Consider the following 20,329-nt stretch of genomic DNA (forward strand, 5'->3'; position numbering starts at 1 on the left):
GTACAGGTTTCTCATGAGCACAATTAGGTGTTCTGGAATTTCCATTCTCCTCAGTGTTATCCATAATTTGTTATGATCCCCATAGTTGAATGCCTTTGTATAGTTAGTAAAACACAGGTAAATGTCTTCCTGGTATTATCTGCTTTCAGCCAGGATCCATCTGACATCAGCAGTGGTATCCATGGTTGTGTGTCCTCTTCTGAGTCTGGCCTGTGTTTTCTGGCAGTTCCCTGTCGAGGTACTGGTGTACCCGCTTTTGAATGACCTTTAGCAAAATTTTGTTTGTGTATGATAATGATATTGTTTGATAGTTTCCATGTTCGGTTGGATCACCTGTCTTTGGAATAGGCATAAATACGAACCTCATCCAGTCAGTTGGCCAGGTAGTAGTCTTCCGCATTCCTTGGCATGGATGAATGAGCACTTCCAGCACTGCACCTGTTTGTTGGAACATCTCAATTGGTATCCTGTCAATTCCTGATGCTGATGCCTTGGACCTTTTCCTTCAGTACCATCAGTTCCTGATCATATGCTACTCCTGAAAGGGTTGAACGCGACCAATTCGTTTTGGTATAATGACTGTAGTATTCCTTCCATTTTCTTTTGATGTTTTCTGCGTCGTTTAATATTTTCCCTGTAGAATCCTTCGGTATTGCAACTTGAGGCTTGAATTTTTCTTCATTTCTTTTAGCTTGAGAAATGCTTAGTGTGTTCTTCTCTTTTGGCTTTCTAATTCCAGGTCTTTGCACATGTCATTATAATACTTTGTCTTCTCAAGTCGCCCTTTGAAATCTTGTGTTCAACTCTTTTACTTAATCATTTCTTCCATTTGCCTTAGCTACTCGATGTTCATGAGCAAGTTTCAGAGTCTCTTCTGACATCCATTTTGGTCTTCTCTTACTTTCCTATCTTTTTAACGACCTCTTGCTTTTGTCAAGTATGATGTCTTTCCACAGCTTATTTGGCCCTTGGTGAGTGTTCAACACGTCAAATCTATTCTTGAGATGGTTTCTAAATTCAGGTGGAATATACTCAACGTCATACTTTGGCGCTCGTGGACTTCTAATTCTTCAGTTTCACCTTGAACTTGCATATGAGCAATCGAAGGTCTGTTCCACAGTCGTCCCCCTGGCCTTGTTCTGCCTGATGATATTGAGCTTTTCTATCGTCTCTTTCCACAGATGTAGTCGATTTGATTCTTATGTGTTCAGTCTGGTGAGGTCCATGTGTATAGTAGCCATTTATGCTATTGAAAAAAGATACTTGCAATGAAGAAGTTCTTGGTATTTCAAAATTCTATTCTGGCATCGTTTCTATCACCAAAGCCACAATTTTCCAACTACAGATCCTCCTTTGTTTCCAGGTTTCACATTCCAATCACCAGTAACTATCAAAGCACCCTGATTGCATGTTCGATCAGTCTCAGACTGCAGCAGCTGGTAAAAACCTTCAGTTTCTTCATCTTGGCCCTAGTGGTTGGTGCATGAATTTGAATAATAGTTGTATTGACTGGTCTCCTTGTAGGCATATGGATATTATTCTATTACTGACGGTGTTGTACTTCAGGATAGATCCTGAAATGTTCTTTTTGACAATGATTGCAACGCCATTCCTCTTCAGTTTGTCATTCCTGGCATAGCAGACCATATGATTGTCCAATTCAGAATGGCCAGCAGCAGTCTGTTTCAGCTCAGTAATGCCTAGCATATCTGTGTTTATACATTTCATTTAATTTTTGATGATTTCTAATTTTCCTAGATGAGTACTTTGTACATTCCACCTTCTGATTATTCTTGGATGTTTGCAGCTGTTTCTTCTCATTTTGAGTCATGGCACATCAGCAGATGAAGGTCCCAAAAGCTTGACTCTATGCATGTCGTTAAGGTCGACTCTACTTTGAGGAGGCAGCTCTTCCCTAGTCGTATTTTGAGTGCCTTCCAACCTGGGGGGCTCATATTCTGGCACTACATCAGACAGTGTTCAGTGCTATTCATAAGGTCTTCACTGGGTCATTCTCTTCAGAATTAGATCGTCAGGTCCTTCTTCCTAGTTTCTCTTAATCTGGAAGTTCAGCTGAAACCTGTCCACCAGAGGTGACCCAGCTAGTATTTGAATACCGGTGGCATAACTTCGAGCATCACAGCAACAAGCAAGCCCCCGCAGTACGACAATCTGACAGATGCGTGGGGGAAGTGAGATGCTGTTGTAAATGAATTTGTTTCCCTAATTTCCCTCTCAGATTTCTCATTGGTGGTGTATAGAAACCCAGCTGATTTTTATTTGTTGACCTCGTACCCTGCAACTTTGCTAAATTCCTCTGTTAGCTCTAGAAATTTTCTTGTGAATTCTTTGGGATTTTCTATATCATCTGCGAATAGTTTTACATCTTCTTTTCCAGCCTGAGTAGCTTTTATTTCTTGTCTCATTGCTCTGGCTGGGACTTCTAATACAATATTGAATAGAAGTGGCGAGAGCAGGCACCCTCGTCTTGTTCCCGATTTCAACGATTTTTGTCCATTAAGTGTAATGTTAGCTGTTGACTTTTCATATATGCCCTGAATCATATTGAGGAATTTCCTTTCCATTCCAGTTTAGGGTTTTCATCAGGAAAGGGTGTTGGATTTTATCAAATGCTTTTTCTGTAACTATAGCGATGATCATGTGGTTCTTTTCCTTTGTTCTATTGATGTGGAGTATTACATTGATTAATTTTCTAATGTTGAACCATCCCTACATTCCCGGAATAAATCTCACTTGGTCATGGTGTATGACTCTTTTAATATGCTGTTGGATTCTGTTTGCTAGTATTGCTATATTGATAAGAAATATTGGCCTGTAATTTTCTTTTCTTGTGATGTCTTTTTTTAGTTGGGGTACCCATCCAGAACCCAGTGCCTTGGGGTATCAGGGTTATATTTGCTTCACAGAATGAATTAGGACGTATTCCTTCCTTCTCTGTATTTTGGAAGAGTTTAAAGAGTATTGGTGTCAGTTTTTCTCTAAATGTTTGGTTGAGTTCCCCAGTGAAGCCATCTAGTCCATAACTTTTTTTTGTTGAGAGGTTTTTGATTCCTGATCCGATCTCTTCGTTTGTTATGAGTCTGTTGAGACTTTCTATTTCCTCTTGGGTCAGTTTGGGTAGGTTGTGTGCTTGTACGGATTTGCCCATTTCATCTGGGTTGTCCAGTTTCTTGCTCTACAGTTGTTCATAACATTCTGTCATAATTTTGTTTATTCCTTTTGGGTCAGTTGTAATGCCCCCTCTTCTTTTTTTAGTTTCTTTGTTTGTAACTTTTCTCTTGTTTTCCTTGTCAGTCTAGCTAAAGGTTTGTTAGTTTTATTGATCTTCTCAAAGAACCAGCTTATGGTTTTATTGATTCTATTGCTTCTCTGTTTTTAATTTTATTTATTTCTGTTTTTAATATTATTTATTTATTTATTTAATTTCAAAGGGACTTTGAGGGTTAGTTTGCTCCTCTCTTTCTCGTTTCCTGGAGTTGTTGAGTTAGGCTGTTGATCTGAAATCTTTCTTTTTTGTTCATATAGGTATTTATTGCTTTAAGTTTCTAAGTACTGCCTTTGCTGCATCCCATAAGTTTTGGTATGTTGTACTTCCCTTTTCATTTGACTCTAAGAAATTTGTGATTTTTCTTTTGATTTTTTTCCTTTACCCATTGGTAGTTGTCTTAGTCATCTAGTGCTGCTGTAACAGAAGTGCTGCAAGTGGATGGCTTTAACAAAGAGAAATTTATTCTTTCGTAGTCTAGTAGGTTACAAGTCCAAGCTCAGGGTGTCAGCTCCTGGGAACGGCTCTCTGTCAGCTCTGGAGGAAGATTCCTTGTCATCAGTCTTCCCCTGGTCCAGGAGCTTCCCAGGTGCAGGGACCCCAGGTCCAAAGGATGCACTCTGCTCCCAGTGCTGCTTTCTTGGTGATATGAGCCCCCCGTCTCTCTCCTCGCTTCTTTCTTCTATGTCTCAAGAGATTGCCTCAAGACACACTCCAATCGTAGGTTGAGCCCTGCCTCACTAACACAACTGCCACCCATCCTCCCTCATTAACATCATAGAGGCAGGATTTACAACATATAGGAAGATCACACAATACAGGGAATCATGGCCCGGCCAAATTGATACACACATTTTTGGGGGGACATCATTCAATCCATGACAGTAGTGTAATAGTGTATTGTTCATCTCCATATGTTTGTGTATGTTCCAGGTTTTTTTTCTGTTACTGATTTCTAGCTTCATTCCGTTGTGGGCCAGAAAACATACTTTGTATGATTTCAGTCTTTTTAAATTTATCAGGACTTGCTTTGTGACCTAACATATGTTCTGTCCTGGAGAATGATCCATGTACACTGGAATGGAATGTTATGTTGTGGTGTTTTTGGGTGGAATGTTATGTATGTGTTGTTAAGTCTAGTTGGTTTGTAGTGTCATTCAAGTCCTTTGTTTCCTTGTTGATCGTCTTTCTGGATGTTCTGTCCGGTATTGAAAATCGTGTACTGAAGTCTGCAACTATTTTTGTAGTGCTATCTATTTCTCCCTTCAATTCTATCAGTGTTTTAGGTCGTGAATATTTATGATTATTTAATCTTCTTGATTAATTGACCCTTTTATTACTATATAGTGTCCATCTTTATCTCTTCTAACATTTTGTTTTAAAGTCTCCTTTGTCTCATATTCAGATTGCCACCCCAGCTCTCTTTTGGTTATTTGCATGGAATATTTTTTTCCCTTCCTTTCATTTTCAACCTATTTATGTCCTTGGGTTTAAGGTGTGTCTCTTGTAAACAATATATAGTTGGATCATTTTTTAAAAACAATTTTGGCACTCTCTGCCTTTTGATTGGAGCATTTAGTCCATTTACATTGTTTGGTTTGGTTTGGCTATGATAAAGCCATTGGCAGGGCTTAAGCCATGGGTTCTAATAAACAGGGAAACACAGGGTATGGGAACCCAGGGGAGACCCTTAACCTAGCCTGAGGGTGTGATGTGTATGCATATATGCACATGTGTATACACATGTGTGCAAACACATACATGTTTATAGCTGGTGGCTGAGCATGGAGTTGTGACCAGAGCCCTTGCCCCTACCTCTGCTCCGTGCAGGCTTTGGGTGAGCGTGGAGGATGCTCAGATGCGCACGGTCACCATCTGGCTCACAGTGCGCCCTGACATGACAATGGCTTCCCTCAAGGACATGGTGAGTGAGGGGGCCGAAGGGAGAAATCAGAATAGAGGTGTCTCGTTTTGCTTCCACCTCTCTCCGCTCTGGTCTTCCCTTCCCACTCACCCTTTCTTGGTGCCCCCTGCCAGGTATTCCTGGACTATGGCTTCCCACCAGCCCTGCAGAGGTGGGTGATTGGGCAGCGGTTGACAAGAGACCAGGAAACCCTGCACTCCCATGGGGTGCGGCGGGATGGGGACAGTGCCTACCTCTATCTGCTATCAGGCTGCAACACCTCACTCAATCCCCAGGAGCTGCAGCGAGAGCGGCAGCTGCGGATGTTAGAAGGTGAGGCTGTGCCCCTGAGCAACACAGGACTCAGAGGGGAATCCCTCCGGGCTCACCTGAGGTCATAGGGCAAGAGTGGACAGAGCCCACAGGCTGTCAGTCGGGGCCTCACCCAGAAGACTTTATCCGTAGTGGGAAGAGAGGACATACGCCACCTCAGGAGGAGTCATTTCAGGAGACCATATTTCAGGAACAGCCAGCATGGGGAAGAGGGGCTGAATTCCGTCCTGGCTCTGCTGTTTACCAGCTGTGATTAACATTTACCATACTTGCTTTATCATTCTCTTTCTCCATATATGAAATATTTTAAGAGTATGGTGTATACGTGAGGTCCCTCTCTCCTAAATATTTCAGTGTGTATTTAAAAAAAAAAAAGTTTTAATTGAAGAAACATTGATACTAATCTACAGATCTTATTCAGATTTTTCTTATTGTCTCACTAATGTCTTTTATAGCAAAAGACATGACATTTCAGCTCCCATGTCTCTGTGACCAGTTAACCTGTTGCCATGGAGCTGATTCCGACTCATTGCGACCCTATAGGACAGAGTGGAACTGCCCCATGGGGTTTCCAAGGAGCACCTGGTGGATTCAAACTGCCTACCTTTTGGTTAGCAGCTGTAGTGGTTAAGCACTGTGCCACCAGGTTTCCCATGTTTCCGTAGTCTCTTTCAATCTTTGGTCTCCCCAGATTTCCCTTGATTTCATGACATTGGCACTTTGAAGAGTCCAGGACGGCTTTTATCTTTGTTTTTGTAGAATGCCCTACAATTTGGGATTGTTCGATGTTTCCTTATGAATGGGTTCAGATTTGGTATCCTTGGCAGGAATACCTCAGAAGTGCTGTTGTCCCTCTCGGTGCGTCACTTCTGGAGGCACAGGAGGCCATTTTTTTGGGCAGAATTTTTTAAGCCGAAAGGATACAGGAGCATTCATAGGTGGAGTAGGGACTCTGATATTTGGAAGCCAGGGTGTGCAGCGGGCCTCTGAGCCCACCTGGCAGGACAGAGCTGGAGACAACTCCAGGGAGGAGAGAGAGGGTGGAAGATGGGGTCTGTGAGGGGTGTGAACTCTGCTCAGGGAGCAAGCGGTGTGGGCGGGCCACCTGGGTCTGCCACCCTCTTCACGCACCTCTGCAGATCTGGGCTTCAAGGACCTCATGCTGCAGCCAAGGGGCCCCCTGGAGCCAGCTGCCCCCAAGCCCGGGGCATCCCAGGAGCCTGGGCGGGGACAGCCAGAAGCTGCCCCTGAGCCCCTACCGGTAAGCTGCCTCAGTGGGTGCCCCCGCCCAGCCCGCCCCAGCCTCGCCAGCCTGCCCCGCACCCCCCAGCCCACCCCGCGTCCCCCCCAGCCCGCTCTGCCTCTTTATAGCTGCTCTGCTCTCAGGTGGGCTGGCAGTGCCCGGGTTGCACCTTCATCAACAAGCCCACACGGCCCGGCTGCGAGATGTGCTGCCGGGCGCGGCCAGAGGCTTACCAGGTACCTGCCTCGTACCAGCCCGATGAGGAGGAGCGAGCGCGCCTGGCCGGCGAGGAGGAGGCACTGCGCCAGTACCAGCAGGTGGGTGCGGAAGTCCCTGGACAAACACCTGGAGACTGCACCGGGGAGACTTAGGCCAGGAAGGAAAATATTTCACAAGCCGTTTTTCCCTCATGATCACACCCCTGAAGGTGACCCTGTACTGACTGCCCCCCACCCTCTCCCGGAGGTTATCCTGTTGCTTAGACCCCTCTCAACACACATCCAGGGTTCACATGCTCCCCGCCACATGGGATGTGACTCCATTGGACTTTGAAATACACACCGGTTATGCACACAAGTGTGGCTGGCTGTGACCCTGACACCCTGGCCTGACCCTGACTGGGCCCCAGCTCAGACCCCCATCCACCACCCCTCATCTGCCTGTGACCTAATTCCTGCTCCACTGGGCTGTGACTCACCCTGGACCCCGCTATGACTGACCCTTGTTGGCTCTCTCGCTGGCCATGGGCCAACCCCTAACCTCCTGTGACCCTGACCCCAGTCTCTCATGGCTTCCTGGAGGGTTGACCCCACTTCCTTTTTTTTTTTTTTTTTAATTTTTATTGTACTTTAATGAAGGTTTACAAATCAAGTCAGTCTCTCATAGAGAAATTTATGAAAAAAAAAATTATTATTTATTTTTTGTTATAGCACAATTTTTTTTTTTTATACACTCCTAGTTGCTCTCCCCCTAATGAGACAGCACACTCCATCCCTCCACTCTGTGTTTTTGAGTGCATTTGGCCAGCTTCTGACCCCCTCTGCCCTCTCATCTCCTCTCCAGACAGGAGCTGCCTACATAGTCTCATGAGTCTACTTGATCCAAGAAGCTTATTCTTCACCAGTATTTTCTATCCCATAGTCCAGTCCAATCCCTGTCTGAAGAGTTGACTTTGGGAATGGTTCCAGTCTTGGGCTAACAGAAGGTCTGGGGACCATGACCTCTGGGGTCCTTCTAGTCTCAGTCAGACCATTAAGCCTGATCTTCTTACGAGAATTTGAGGTCTGCATCCCACTGCACTCCTGCCCCCTCAGGGGTTCTCTGTTGTGTTTCCCTGTCAGGGCGGTCATCGGTTGTAGCCGGACGCCATCTAGTTCTTCTGTTGACCCCGCTTACTGTCTGGCTCCACCATGCACACGGATCACCACATGTACACCGATCTACACAAATTCTAGACCTTGAGTGTTCCCCCATTCTGATCTCATGCCCCCCATCTCCCCCTGCATTCCCTTTGGGCTCATACCTGCCCCTGCCCCACTCTGACCACGACCCACTCTTGGTCCCATCTACAACCTTGGCCCTGACTCCTTCCCCTCCCCACCTCGTTCCGTTTCTTAATTTTGATGCCCCGTTCCCGACCCCTGACCTGCTCTGTCACCCTGACCTGGTTCCACCCCTGTCCCCGGCCCCAGCTGCCCCTGACTCCCCCCTAGGGTCCTGGCCCTCTTCCTTTTCCTTCCACCATCCCTCTCTCCCTCCCTCTCCTGTCTCAACCTGGGCTGCAGCCCCAATCCAACCCCTCCCAGCCCACCCCTGCCCTTGGCTTGGCCCCTGCCCTTGGCTGTGCTGCCTCCCTGCCTGGCTCAGCTCTACTCTTCCCAGCCCAGCCGCACCTGCTCCTGCCTACCGCCTGGCCACCACCCTGGAATCCTGAATATCTCCGAACTTTGTCCCCCGCAACCCATCTGACCTAGCCCCCAGCCCCTGACCATGTCCCTGGTGCTGCCCCCTGGCTGACCCACCCCACGGCCCACCCCGTGTGCCCAGCGGAAGCAGCAGCAGCAGGAAGGGAACTACCTGCAGCATGTCCAGCTGGATCAGAGGAGCCTGGTGCTGAACACAGAACCCACCGAGTGCCCAGTGTGCTACTCGGTGCTGGGGCCCAGCGAGGCAGTGGTGCTGCGGGAATGTCTGCATGCCTTCTGCAGGTATGGCCCCCAGTTCCACCCCCCTGCAGTGCAGCATCTATCCCAGCCGTCCTTTACCAAGCACTGGAAGTGAGTGGGGCCCTGTGTGCCTGCCCACCCTCAAAAACCTGCAAAGTAGGCTCTGTTCTGCGATTTGCAGATGAGGAGTGTGAGGTACCGACAGACGGAGCAACTTGCCCAAGGCCACACAGCTCCTAAGACTAGAAGTCCAGACATAAACCCAGGCACTCAGGCTCCAGAGCCTGCATCCTTAACCACCAAACCTGGCCATGCAGAGGTCTCCCACTTCCTGCCTGGGGGGTATCCTGCCTCTTTCTGAGCCTCTTCTTGTGGTTCTTCCATCCTGAGCTGTTGAGAACACGGGCTCCTTCACCACAGCAGATGTTGAGCAGCCCTGGGTGCCAGAAAGTGCTAGGCACTGGGGACCCAGGAGTGAACAAAAAAGGTCCTGTTTCTCTCTCCTGGAGCCTATATTTCAATGGTGAGGCCGATGCTAGTCAAGTAACGACTGATTGGTATCATTGTAAATGGTGTCAAATGCTAGGTAGTAGAACAGTAGGCCACCTATTCCCATAGGGTAGTCAGGGAAGTCCCTGTACCGATTGCCTTTGAATTGATTCTGACTTACGGTGACCCCGTGTGTTACAGAGTGGAAAGCCCCTAGGAGGTAACATTTGAGCAGAGGGCGGAAGGAAGTGAAGGAGGGTGGGGAGGAAGCTCTGAGGTGGGCGTGGGCCTGGCCTGTTTACGGAGAGCAAGGAGGCCAGGTGACCAGAGCATGGACAGATGGGAGGTAGGTGGTGAGAGATGAGGCCAGAGGGGCACAACATAGAGCATCTGTCATGGAGCACCTGTGAGCCGCAGTGAGAGATTCTGGTTTCATCTGGACAGATGGGAGGCTACTGGGGAAGGATGTGGCTGCTGCGTTGAGAATAGACTCTAGGAGCAGGGTGGCTGCTGGGAGCCCAGTGAGGCTATTGCAGTTACCCGGCAAGGGATGGTGGCTGCCTGGCCTGGGTGGTAGCAGTGGGGGTGGACAGAAGTGGAAGCCTTGGTGATGGCTTGGTAGGCAGGAAGGGGGGATTGAGAGAAAAGCCTACCTGGTGGTGACTGAGAAAGCCCTGTGAGATCAGGCGTTACCATGTGGTGGGTGAGTTTGGATGACCCTAACCCCCTACCCCAACACTGCCCCCCTCAGGGAGTGCCTGCAGGGCACCATCCGGAACAGCCAGGAGGCGGAGGTCTCTTGCCCCTTCATTGACAACACCTACTCGTGCTCGGGCAAGCTGCTGGAGAGGGAGATTCGAGCGGTAAGATCTGGGGTGGGCGGGATGTCCCTGGGCCAGGGGATTGGGCTCTGAGCTGGCAGGCGGGAACTGACTGGGGAGCTGGTCTTAGGCAACAGACATTTATCAAGAACCTTCTCTGTGTGGGGTGCTGGGCGCCCAAGCAGTGAACAAGACGGGAACTGGGAGAAGTAGGGAATAAAGAAACACCCTGTGAAGGAAGGGCAGCAGAGTGGTTAAGAGAGAGGGGGCTCTGGAGACACATGGCTTGGCTGTGTGTCCTCAAGTCAGGTACTTAGCCTCTCTGTGCCTCAGTTTTCTCATCTTGGTTAGAGTTGGTTTCTGTTTCCAGGGTTGCAAAGATTAGAGGAGAGGATTTGTGTAAAGAGCTTAGAGTCGTGCCAGACACAGTACACACCTGTGCATCAGTTAGCTTTGGCTGTGTAATAAATCACTGCATACTCAGTGGCTTAGAAAAAACAAGCTGTTTATTTAGCTCATAATTCTGCAATTTGGGTTGGGTTTAGCTGGATGGTTCTTCTGGTCTGGGCCTAGCTGGTCTTGTCTGGGCTCAGCTGGTGGATCTCCTTGGACTGGTTTGTGAGGGCCTAAGCTGCAATGGCTGGGATGATTGGGCCTCTCTCCACTTTGGGCTCATCCACCAGCAGGCTGGCCAGGGCGTGCTCACCTCAGGGTGCCGTCGTGTTCCAAGAGCAGCAAGAGAGGAAGCCCCAGTGCACACCCACCTTCCCTTCGTGTCTCTTCTTAATTCATGCTAGCTGCTGTCCAGCTTGCTCTTGGCCAAGCAAGTCCCAAGCTCATAGCCAGACTCTATGGGAGGGAACAACACAAGGGCGTGGAATCGGCAGGCATGAACAAATGAACAAACTGTAGCCACAATCGCAGCAGCCTACCCCAGTGCTATACGTGTCTGCGTGTGTGTTTGCCACTGTTGTTAGTGATACTATTATCAAGTTCTCACCGTGACTGCCTGTCATCTTGGGCAAGGCCTTTCCCTTCTCTGGGCCTCTGTTTCCCCATCTGAAAGGTGGACTGTTGGTTTTAATTCATGTTTTTTTTTTTATGTAATTTTATTGTTGTTGAGAATATTCACTGTAAAACATACACCAGTTCAACGGTTTCTCCTTGTACAATTCACTGACATTCGTCACATCCTTGAAGTTGTACAACCATCCTCACCTTCCTTTTGATTCATGATTTTTAAACTGTTGGGAAGTGGCCTTCCCAAAACTGGGCATCTCGGGATTCCTAGGCTAGAACGTGGAGTCGGGGTTGGAGGTGGCTGAGGTCCAAGTGGGAGACGCCCACAGACACATATACAACACCCCCTGTTTCTCCCTGTCACTTCTGTCTGTCTCCCATGACTCCGTTTCTCCTCAGACTCTCCCCCAACTTCACCAAGTGTTTCCTGGAGCCCCAAGGGATTCTGAAAGGGGGTTCTACTTCAGGTGAGAAGGGGAGACTAAAGGGGTAGGACTTTGGGGACTCCTGCCCCTTTCACCAAGAGCAGCCCCATTTTATCTGTCATATGTGGGATTTTGAGAGAGGAAGATCTAGGGGGTTGGATACCTCTTGGCTCTGGCCTGGAGGGGCCCTGAGAGAGTCATTGCATGTGTCCTGGCACCCTGGGTTTTCCTGTGTAGCCCACCCTTGCCAAGGGACATTGTGATGGGACCAGAGTTCATGCCAAGGGACAGCAGGGCCCAGGGTTTCCCTGGAAGGGCAGCAGAGTGATTGGGGTTGGGGGGCTGTTGGCCCAAGCCTTAGAAAATGGTCAGATGTGGCAGAGAGAGAAAGGGGTGGGGGTCGGCAGTATAACACAGTGAGGTTTTTTTACAAAATGCATGCCTAACTCACATAGAGCCAGAGCAGGGGGAAAAAAAACCCAAAATACCCGTCCCCCTCCATCCCAGGAGATCCCCAGTAGCATTTTCTCCTGTTCTCTTCAGTGTCTCTGGGCAGACATGATTTTTTTTTTCCCCTTTTTAATCAACTTTCTAAGGTATACTTTGCACACGTAAAATGAACTCATTGTAAGTGTGCAGTTGGATGTGTTCTGACAACTGTAACTCACATGACCACCACCCAGTCAAGACACGGAATGTAGGCAGGATTTTTACCTCATCGTAACCAGCACAGATGCAACAGCTTTTGTTACTTTGCTACAGAAATTTTTAAAAGATTATTACAAATGTCCGTGGCATATGTCCTGTTTATATTCCTTCTCTCATAAACTCCAGTTTCTTGGTTTTTTAAGTCATGCTCCAGGGAACCGTGCCTCTCCCTTCTTAGGTGGTGTTTTCTTCAGACCCGCTCCTAGACGTGGGATGGGTTCCAGCCATTGCTTATGATTATTTTTTGGACAAAATATATTTTTTTAACTCCCTGTTCTCCCTTCTCCCCACCCCCTGCTAACCACTCATCTTTTGTCTCCATGGATTTACTCATTCTAGATATTTCATATGAGTGGGATCATATAACGTATGTCCTTTTGTGCCCGACTGACTTCGTTCAGCGTACCATTCTCCAGGTTTTTCCCTGTGGCGGCACGGATCAGCAGCGCATTTCTCTTCGGAGCTGCGTAGCGTGCCGTGGTGTGGTTGTACCGCACCTTGTCTGTCTGTTCGTCTGTTGATGGGCGCTGGGGTTGTTTCCGCCTTTTGGCTGTTGCGAATAATGCTGCGATAAACACGGGTGCACATGTGTCTGTCTGAGTCACTGCCTCCATGTCTGTTGGGTGTATACCTAGGAGTGGAATTGCTAAATCACATGGTAGTTCTGTTTAGCTTTTTTGAGAAACTGCCTTACTGTTTTCCACGGTGGCTACCATTTGACATTCCAGTTTTTCCACATCTTTCCTAGCTCTTGTTATTTTCTGGTCTTTTTTTTTTTTTTCCCTTTAATCCTAGTAGGAGTGAATTGGTATCTCATTGTGGTTTGGGTTTGCATTTCTCTAATGACTAATGATGTTGAGTGTTCAATTTTTGAATAGAGTTTTTAAAACAATGTGAAGATTACGTGAAGAAAGAGCCTGGGGCTGAGATGGAGTTTGTGGGTTGGGGGTCTCCCTGGAGGATGTTTAGTGGCGAGGATGGATGGCACTATATTGGGGGTTCTGAGCGCTGAGTGACAAGAACTTGGTCTCTTGGCAGCTGCTGACCCCTGAGGAATACCAGCGATTTCTGGACCTAGGCATCTCCATTGCTGAAAACCGCAGTACCCTCAGCTACCACTGCAAGACCCCTGACTGCAAGGGCTGGTGCTTCTTTGAGGATGACGTCAACGAGTTCACCTGTCCCGTGTGTTTCCACGTCAACTGCCTCCTCTGCAAGGTGGGGTGGGGACCCACTCTGCCTGGTCACCCTGCCAGAGCGTGCAGTTCTTCAGTGCTTGCTGTCCTGAGAGTGGAGCTGGGACACTGGCCTGGTGGTGGTGATTTAGGGCTGTGTGTTAGTGAGAGAGCCAGACCAGACCCTGAACTAAGCCTAAGCCTGGACTGAGCCCTGACCCCAGGCTGAGTCCTGGCCCTGGACCGAGCCCAACCCTGGCCCCAATCACAGACTACATCCCAGCCCTGTACTGAGCCCTGACCCTGGTCTGAGTCCTGGCCCCACAGACTGAGTCCTAACCCTGACCCAGACCGAGTCCCAACACCAGACTGAGCATTAACCCCGGCCCTGCACTGAGCCTGGCACTGGACCAAGCCCCAGCTCTGACCTCTCATGGACCCCAGTCCTGGTCATAGACCAAGCCCCAGCCCTGGCTCAGACCATTTCAGCCCCTGTCCTGAACGTGCTCTGATCCTCATGCAGACTGAGCCTGACTGGCCTCCATCACTTTCAAGTTGACCATGAACAGTAAGGAGTACTTAGGCATCCTGGAGCCCAGTCTCTCATGTGGCGGGAACAGTCTCCGTCTTAGAGTCTTGAGGGGCTGCAGCCTAGGGGGGAGGTGGGTAGCGGTTTGTGTGCCCATCAGTGCTTGAACACACAGGTGTATATTATCATATGTGACAACCCTGGCTTCACTTCCTGGGCCTCAGGGCCCCTTTTGTAAAATGGGTGTCTGGTTTACCACGCAGGGCCCTGTCGGTGACAACATCTGGAGGCGTTAAGTGCCTGCTCTGCCCCTCCCCTCTCCCAGCTTCACCCCCTGGGGAAGCTTCTCATCGAGCACCTACTCCCTGCAGGCCATCCACGAGCAGATGAACTGCAAGGAGTACCAGGACGACCTGGCCCTGCGGGCTCAGAACGACATCGCTGCCCGGCAAACAACGGAGATGCTGAAGGTGAGGCAGGACCAGGGACTGTGTTCTAGGAACTAGCTGAGAGGGGCTGGTCAGAAGGGCTGCGGTTCACACCTCCCTGGAAGCTTTGACCCCCGTTTCCACTGTCGCTTCCATCCAGGGCAGATTGGGTGTGGGACAGGGGGTCAGGAGGTGATGAGCCCGGAGAGTGTCTGGGTGGAGGGAGGAATAAGGGAGTGGAGGCTGGACTCAGTCGGCCTGTGTGGAGAAGTACAAGAAGAGAGACTTCAACGTTTGTCTGTTGTGGGGAGGGGCTGGGCTGGGCTGGGTGGCTGGGGCCGCCCCAGGTCAGCGTGGGGACCGCCCTGGGTCAGCGTGGGGGCCTCCCTGGGTCACTGTGCGCTCCACCCCGGGTCAGCGTGGGGGCTGCCCCGGGTCAGTGTGCACTCTGCCCACCCAGGTGATGCTGCAGCAGGGTGAGGCCATGCACTGCCCACAGTGCCGGATCGTGGTGCAGAAGAAGGATGGCTGTGACTGGATCCGCTGCACCCTCTGCCACACCGAGATCTGCTGGGTCACCAAGGGCCCTCGCTGGGGCCCGGGGGTGAGTCCCCTGGAGCAGATGGTTTCAGAGCGTGTGAGGAGGGTGTCCTTGTGGGCCTTGCCCTAGAATTTTTGTTGTTAGTGCATTCCGACTTACGGCGACCCCGTGTGTGTAGAGTACAACTGTTCCATAGGGTTGCAAGGCTATGACCTTTCAGAAGCAGATCGCCAGGCCTGTCTTCCGAGGCGCCACTGGATGGGTTCCAGCAGCCAACCTTTCGGCCAGTAGTTGAGCACTTAACCGTCGGTGCTACCTGGGACTCCTTGCCCTGGAGTTGTTGTGTGCCATCGAGTTGATTCGGAATCATAGCGACCCTATAGGATAGAGTGTAACTGCCTTGTCGGGTTTCTTAGGCTGTAATCTTTATGGGAACAGATCCCCAGGTCATTTCTCCCACGGAGTGGCTGGTGGCTTCGAACTGCCGACCTTTTGGTTAGCTGAGCACGTAGCCGTTGTGCCACCAGGGCTTCTTTGCCCTAGAGTACCAAAAAAAAAAAAAACAAACACAGTGCTGTCAAGTCGATTCCGCCGACTCATAACGACCCTATAGGACAGAGTAGAACGGCCCCATAGAGTTTCTGAGGAGTGCCTGGCGGATTCGAACTGCCGACCCTTTGGTTAGCAGCCATAGCACTTAAGCACTACTCTACCAGGGTTTCCACTGCCCTAGGGTAGGAATTGGAAAACTAGCCTGGGGGCCAAATCCATCCAGCACCTGTTTTTGTATAGCCAGCAAGCTACAAATGTTTTTGTGTTTACTTTTTTAAATGGTTTAAAAATATTGAAAGAAAAGTAATATTTTGCGACCTGAAAATTATAGGAAATTGAAATTTCAGTATCCACAAGTAAAGTTTTATTGGCACAGAGCCACACTCATTCGTTATACAGTGTCTGCTGCTTTTGCGTTTCACAGGCATCACAGTGCCTGGCCCTTTACGGACAGTTTGCTGACTCCTGCCCTGGAGGACAGCGATTAATGGTTCAGTCTGGAGTCAGAGGTGGCCTGGGTTCGTGGCTCTGGCATGTACTGGCTGTGTGACCAGACTGTTCTCACTTTTCAATCTCAGTTTCTAGATGTGTAAAATGGGGACGATAGCAGCGTTATCTCAGGGTTCATGTCAGAACCAAGTATTAGACAAGTGTTTAGTGGGGTGCCTATCACATGGTGAGCTTCCCATAAATGGCAGCCATCATTGTCAGGGGTGTGTCCCTGGAACTGGGGGCTCATTGTTATGTACAGGCGGATGCTAAAGCAGATGGAAGCAGAGGAAGCTTCCCTCTCATGCGGCAGTGTGCTGTGAGCCAGAATCTCAAAGCTGTGGCAGATCCTGGCCCTGTTCTGGGTCTAGGGGTGTGCAGGGTGAGGCTGGGTTATGGCGGGTGTGATGGGAGCCCAGAGGACACCTTGATGACTGCCTCTACCAGGGAGTGAGGCTGAGAAGAAGCACCTGCAGGAGCAAAGGTTTTGAGTGGGAGAGTGGCCTGCTTTGGGGACATGTGGGGCCGCACAGGGGCACTCCGTCTGTACCACCTGACGTGTTTTCTCTTCCCCCATCCTCTAGGGCCCAGGAGACAACAGTGGGGGCTGCCGCTGCCGGGTGAATGGGATTCCTTGCCACCCCAGCTGTCAGAACTGCCACTGAGCTGGCGGTGGGCCTGTCCCCACACTGACCCAGCCCCCCATCTGTAGGCTGCAGGGGGGCAGGGCTGGGAGTGGGGCTTTGGCTCTAATTTCTGGCCTGGGAGATGCCTCTGGGCTTAGCGGAGATGGGGGCCTGCAGAGAGCCCAAGGCTCCTAAGCTGCCTGGCTGGCCTTGTTTGATATGGAGGCTATCCACGGCTGCCCCAGTGCCTTTGCCCTTCCCCTGGGGCTTGCAGGCCAGACTTCTCACCTCTTCTCTGTGGCAACCAGCTCTGCCCCACCCCAGCCTTAAGGATAGCCGTGGGCCAGAGGGCTTGCTGGGTGGCGCCTCTGCCAGCCTCCTTCGGGGCTCCACACTCCGCCCGCACTTATCTGCTGCTCTCCCCCGCCTCACCTGTCGGCTTTTTGGGGGTCACTTTCTTTTTCCTTTGCTGTCGGAGGCCCAGAGCCTCCTGGAGCTGCTGCTAATCCTGTCTGGAGCCGGGAGGGAGACCTGGCTGCTTCTAAAAGCACAGCCTTCTGGCCCAGCATCTGCATCTCCCCCTCTGCTGCTTGTGTAAGCTAATTAAAATGGTTTTCCAGGAAGCGCAAGTGTGGTGTCCTTGAGGGGGTGAACTGGCCATGGGCTGGGACTCTGCATGCAGGCAGGATCCCAAGCTCCCTGGGAATTGCCACAGGAAGTCAGTATATCGGCCCCTTTCAACAGAGCCCCTGGGTGGTCCAAATGGTTAACCCAGTTGGCAGCTAACCAAAAGGTTGGAGGTTCAAGTCCAAACAGGTGCCTCAGAAGAAAGGCCTGGTGATCTGCTTACGAACAATCAGCCATTGACAACCCCGTGGAGCGCGGTTCCGCGCTGGCGCGTGTGCGGGTTGCCACGGGGCGGGGCCGACTCCACGGCGGCTGGCTTTGGTTCTCAGTGGCAGAAAGAGGGCGTGACTGAGTCCAGAATCTTTGTACCAGACTTGGCACCTTGCGCCCAGCCCCGGAGAGGGGATGCTCTTGGACCAGTATTAGCCCGGACAGGTGGGGTCTGTTCATTGTGCCAAGGGTCCACAAATAGGGGGCTGCAGATGAACATGGGCTTCGGGGGAGCACGGGCCGGGGCAGGAGCTGCGGGCTGGCAGGAGAGGCTTGTTGCTGCCTTGGACCTCTCGGGTATCCAGAGCTGGGGAGCATATAGTTCAGGAATAAGTTAGGCTTTAACTGCTGCTGTTAAGGATGAGGCTGTCCAACCTAATTTTAACATCTCTGGCAAGATAGTGGAATACCGGCCCAATGATACTAGGACTCACTCCACTCGTGAGATGGATAAAGCAAGGTTCTGGGATGCCCATTCTGTAAATTTTTATTCTATCCTGTGACTCCCTTTCTGCTGAAATCCGGTATTTTTAAGGTCCACACATAATCTGTGCCTGGATGTGCATCACCATTACAACAGGCCGAGGGCATCTGTTCTGCTCAAGGCTGAGACTCCGGGCCCCAGAATTTGGGGTATGTGGTTTTTTGAGGGGGAAGGGTCTGCTTTAGCCCCTGGAAAGGAATTGCCACCTGTCCTTGGATGCCAAGACACTGAAGAGTTGATTCCAGGTGCTGTGAGCAGAGACATGGACAATGTATGAATGGACTGTGCCTTCCATTTCTGCCAGCGTCAGCTCAGAGCACTCGGAGGTGTGAAGGGCACGCTGGTAGCCTCCCAGCCCTGGAGTGAACGAACGTCAGCGGAGCCACTGGCTGGGAGAAAAGGGACCCTCCCTGCTCCCTCTCTAGCCTGTCTTGGTGCAAGAGACAAGCAGAGACCATTCTCTTGGTGCAGAGGGTACAAACTGGTGAGCCACAGTCTGTGACCCAGTCCACCCAATACTCTAAGAAATTTCAATTGGTTGCCATTTTTTAAAATTGTAGTAAATAAATATGTAACAAGACATTTGCTATTTCATTTTTTACATTTCACTTTAATTCAGTGACATTAAATTACATTCGTGTTCAACCACCGCCACTATCCATTTCCAGATTTTTCTGTCACCCTTGACAGAAGCTGTGTCCCCTAAGCAGTGGGTTGCCAATGTTTTTACACTAGGAGATTCTACATTAAAACCTAGATGCCCAGCTTCTCTTGAAAAAGCGGAAGCTTGGTAATCCTGGGTGGTCCTTCCCACCCAGCAGGGACGCCTGGGTCGCATGGAGGCTGCCCCCCTTCTCGAGGGCACACACCTTCTGGTTCGTCACAGTCACTGTCACTCCAATAGGCTCACACAGAGGCCTCGTCAATACCCTTGCACCGTTCTTCTCATAAACCTTAAAAGGGAAAAGAAGTATTTCTACGCCAGTGGCTCTATGAAAGAGGAAGACAGGTCAGAGTGGGTTGCATTGGCTGCATCTTTCATTCTGCCCACGCGGTCTATACCAACCCAAGCATCGTATTTGGATGTGCTGCAGCCAGAGGATCAGGATGGAGGCAGGGCTGTCGCTGGGGTCCTAGCCTCTGCTCAGTCCTTCCTGGACCAGTGGGTGAAGATACCGGGTGGCCAGGCTCACAAGTGCACCCCGCCTCCCCCCGCAAGGTCAAGTGGAGGTGCCTCCCCAGGTCAGGTCCCAGACCTTGACAACCACGGCCAATTCTCCAGGGCAGTTATAGGCCACCCACCAGCCCCCCGAACTTGGAATCAAACTTAGCTGAGGAAGCAGCAGATCCCAGCTGTACTTGTGTGACACAGGAGCAGGGGAAGGCCAGCAGAAGCCCACTGCTCAGATAAAGTGCAGCTGTCACCGGTGTGGGAAAGACGTAGGGGACAGCCCCTCAGCCTATGCCAGGGTGACATGTATCTTCAAGTGTCTTGGGCTGGCAGAAAAGCCACTCACTGAAAAAACAGGAAGTTGGAGGCAAGCCCACAGCTTTGCCTTCTCACAAGGGCTGCTGGGCACATTCCAACCATAGGTATGTCTGGAGAAGACTACCAGCGAGGAGGGGTCCCTGGAGAGAATAGATAAAAAGGCAGCAGGGGCTGCGAGCAGAAAACAGAGGGGACCCTAGGGCAGGGGCCAGAAGACAAAGCCAGGCAAAGCTTCAGGCCCCATCATTTTAGTCAAACCTGGCAAAAGCCTCTGGGCTGTTCTTCCTTTCAGTTACCGCATATCCTGAGATAAGCACAGGAGCCCCAAGCACAGGGCTGGCCGATGGCATTTGTTGATCAATAAATTTTCAGTGAAATCGAGTCAAAACACTTGCATAATTTCAGCTTGTAAAGCATTTTCACACAGTTCATTAAGCCCTGCGTGTGTGACAGGAGCTATCCCTGTTGCGCTGTTAACAGGAAACAGGAGGAAAAGAGGTAGTGACCGGCCCAAGCTCACACAGCCAGACAGGGACAGACAGCACTTGGTCTTCAGCCTCAGACCCATCATACCACCAATAATCCTCTCTCCCAGCCCAGCTTTGGCAATGGCCCAGTCTCACCACTTAAGTCACCTATAGGAGTTTCAACTCCTTCACCTGGTACTTAAAACTCTCCTTGGCCTGGACCCCAAATACCTTGCACTGACACCGGCCACTAGCTCTC

At 50.3% G+C, this 20,329-nt stretch overlaps 1 protein-coding gene across 7 annotated transcripts in view; it reads left to right on the forward strand.

The window, feature by feature from the left end:
• RBCK1 (RANBP2-type and C3HC4-type zinc finger containing 1) overlaps window positions 1-19,957 on the forward strand; it is a 31,533-nt gene extending 11,576 nt beyond the window's left edge. For 3 of the 7 annotated variants that reach the window (XM_049868899.1, XM_049868900.1, XM_049868904.1), the window contains 10 exons: window positions 5,117-5,210; window positions 5,324-5,522; window positions 6,662-6,783; window positions 6,894-7,082; window positions 8,812-8,972; window positions 10,171-10,282; window positions 13,432-13,611; window positions 14,469-14,567; window positions 14,986-15,129; window positions 15,263-15,633. In XM_049868899.1, the coding sequence (XP_049724856.1) occupies window positions 5,117-5,210; window positions 5,324-5,522; window positions 6,662-6,783; window positions 6,894-7,082; window positions 8,812-8,972; window positions 10,171-10,282; window positions 13,432-13,611; window positions 14,469-14,567; window positions 14,986-15,129; window positions 15,263-15,361 (1,399 nt within the window). In that variant the 3' untranslated portion in view covers window positions 15,362-15,633. The other 4 variants (XM_049868902.1, XM_049868903.1, XM_049868901.1 and 1 more) reach the window with 4 other exon arrangements.
• The last annotated feature ends 372 nt before the right edge of the window (window positions 19,958-20,329 follow it).

This window comes from Elephas maximus, chromosome 25 (assembly GCF_024166365.1).
Source record: "Elephas maximus indicus isolate mEleMax1 chromosome 25, mEleMax1 primary haplotype, whole genome shotgun sequence".
NCBI classification, from domain to species: Eukaryota; Metazoa; Chordata; class Mammalia; order Proboscidea; family Elephantidae; genus Elephas; species Elephas maximus.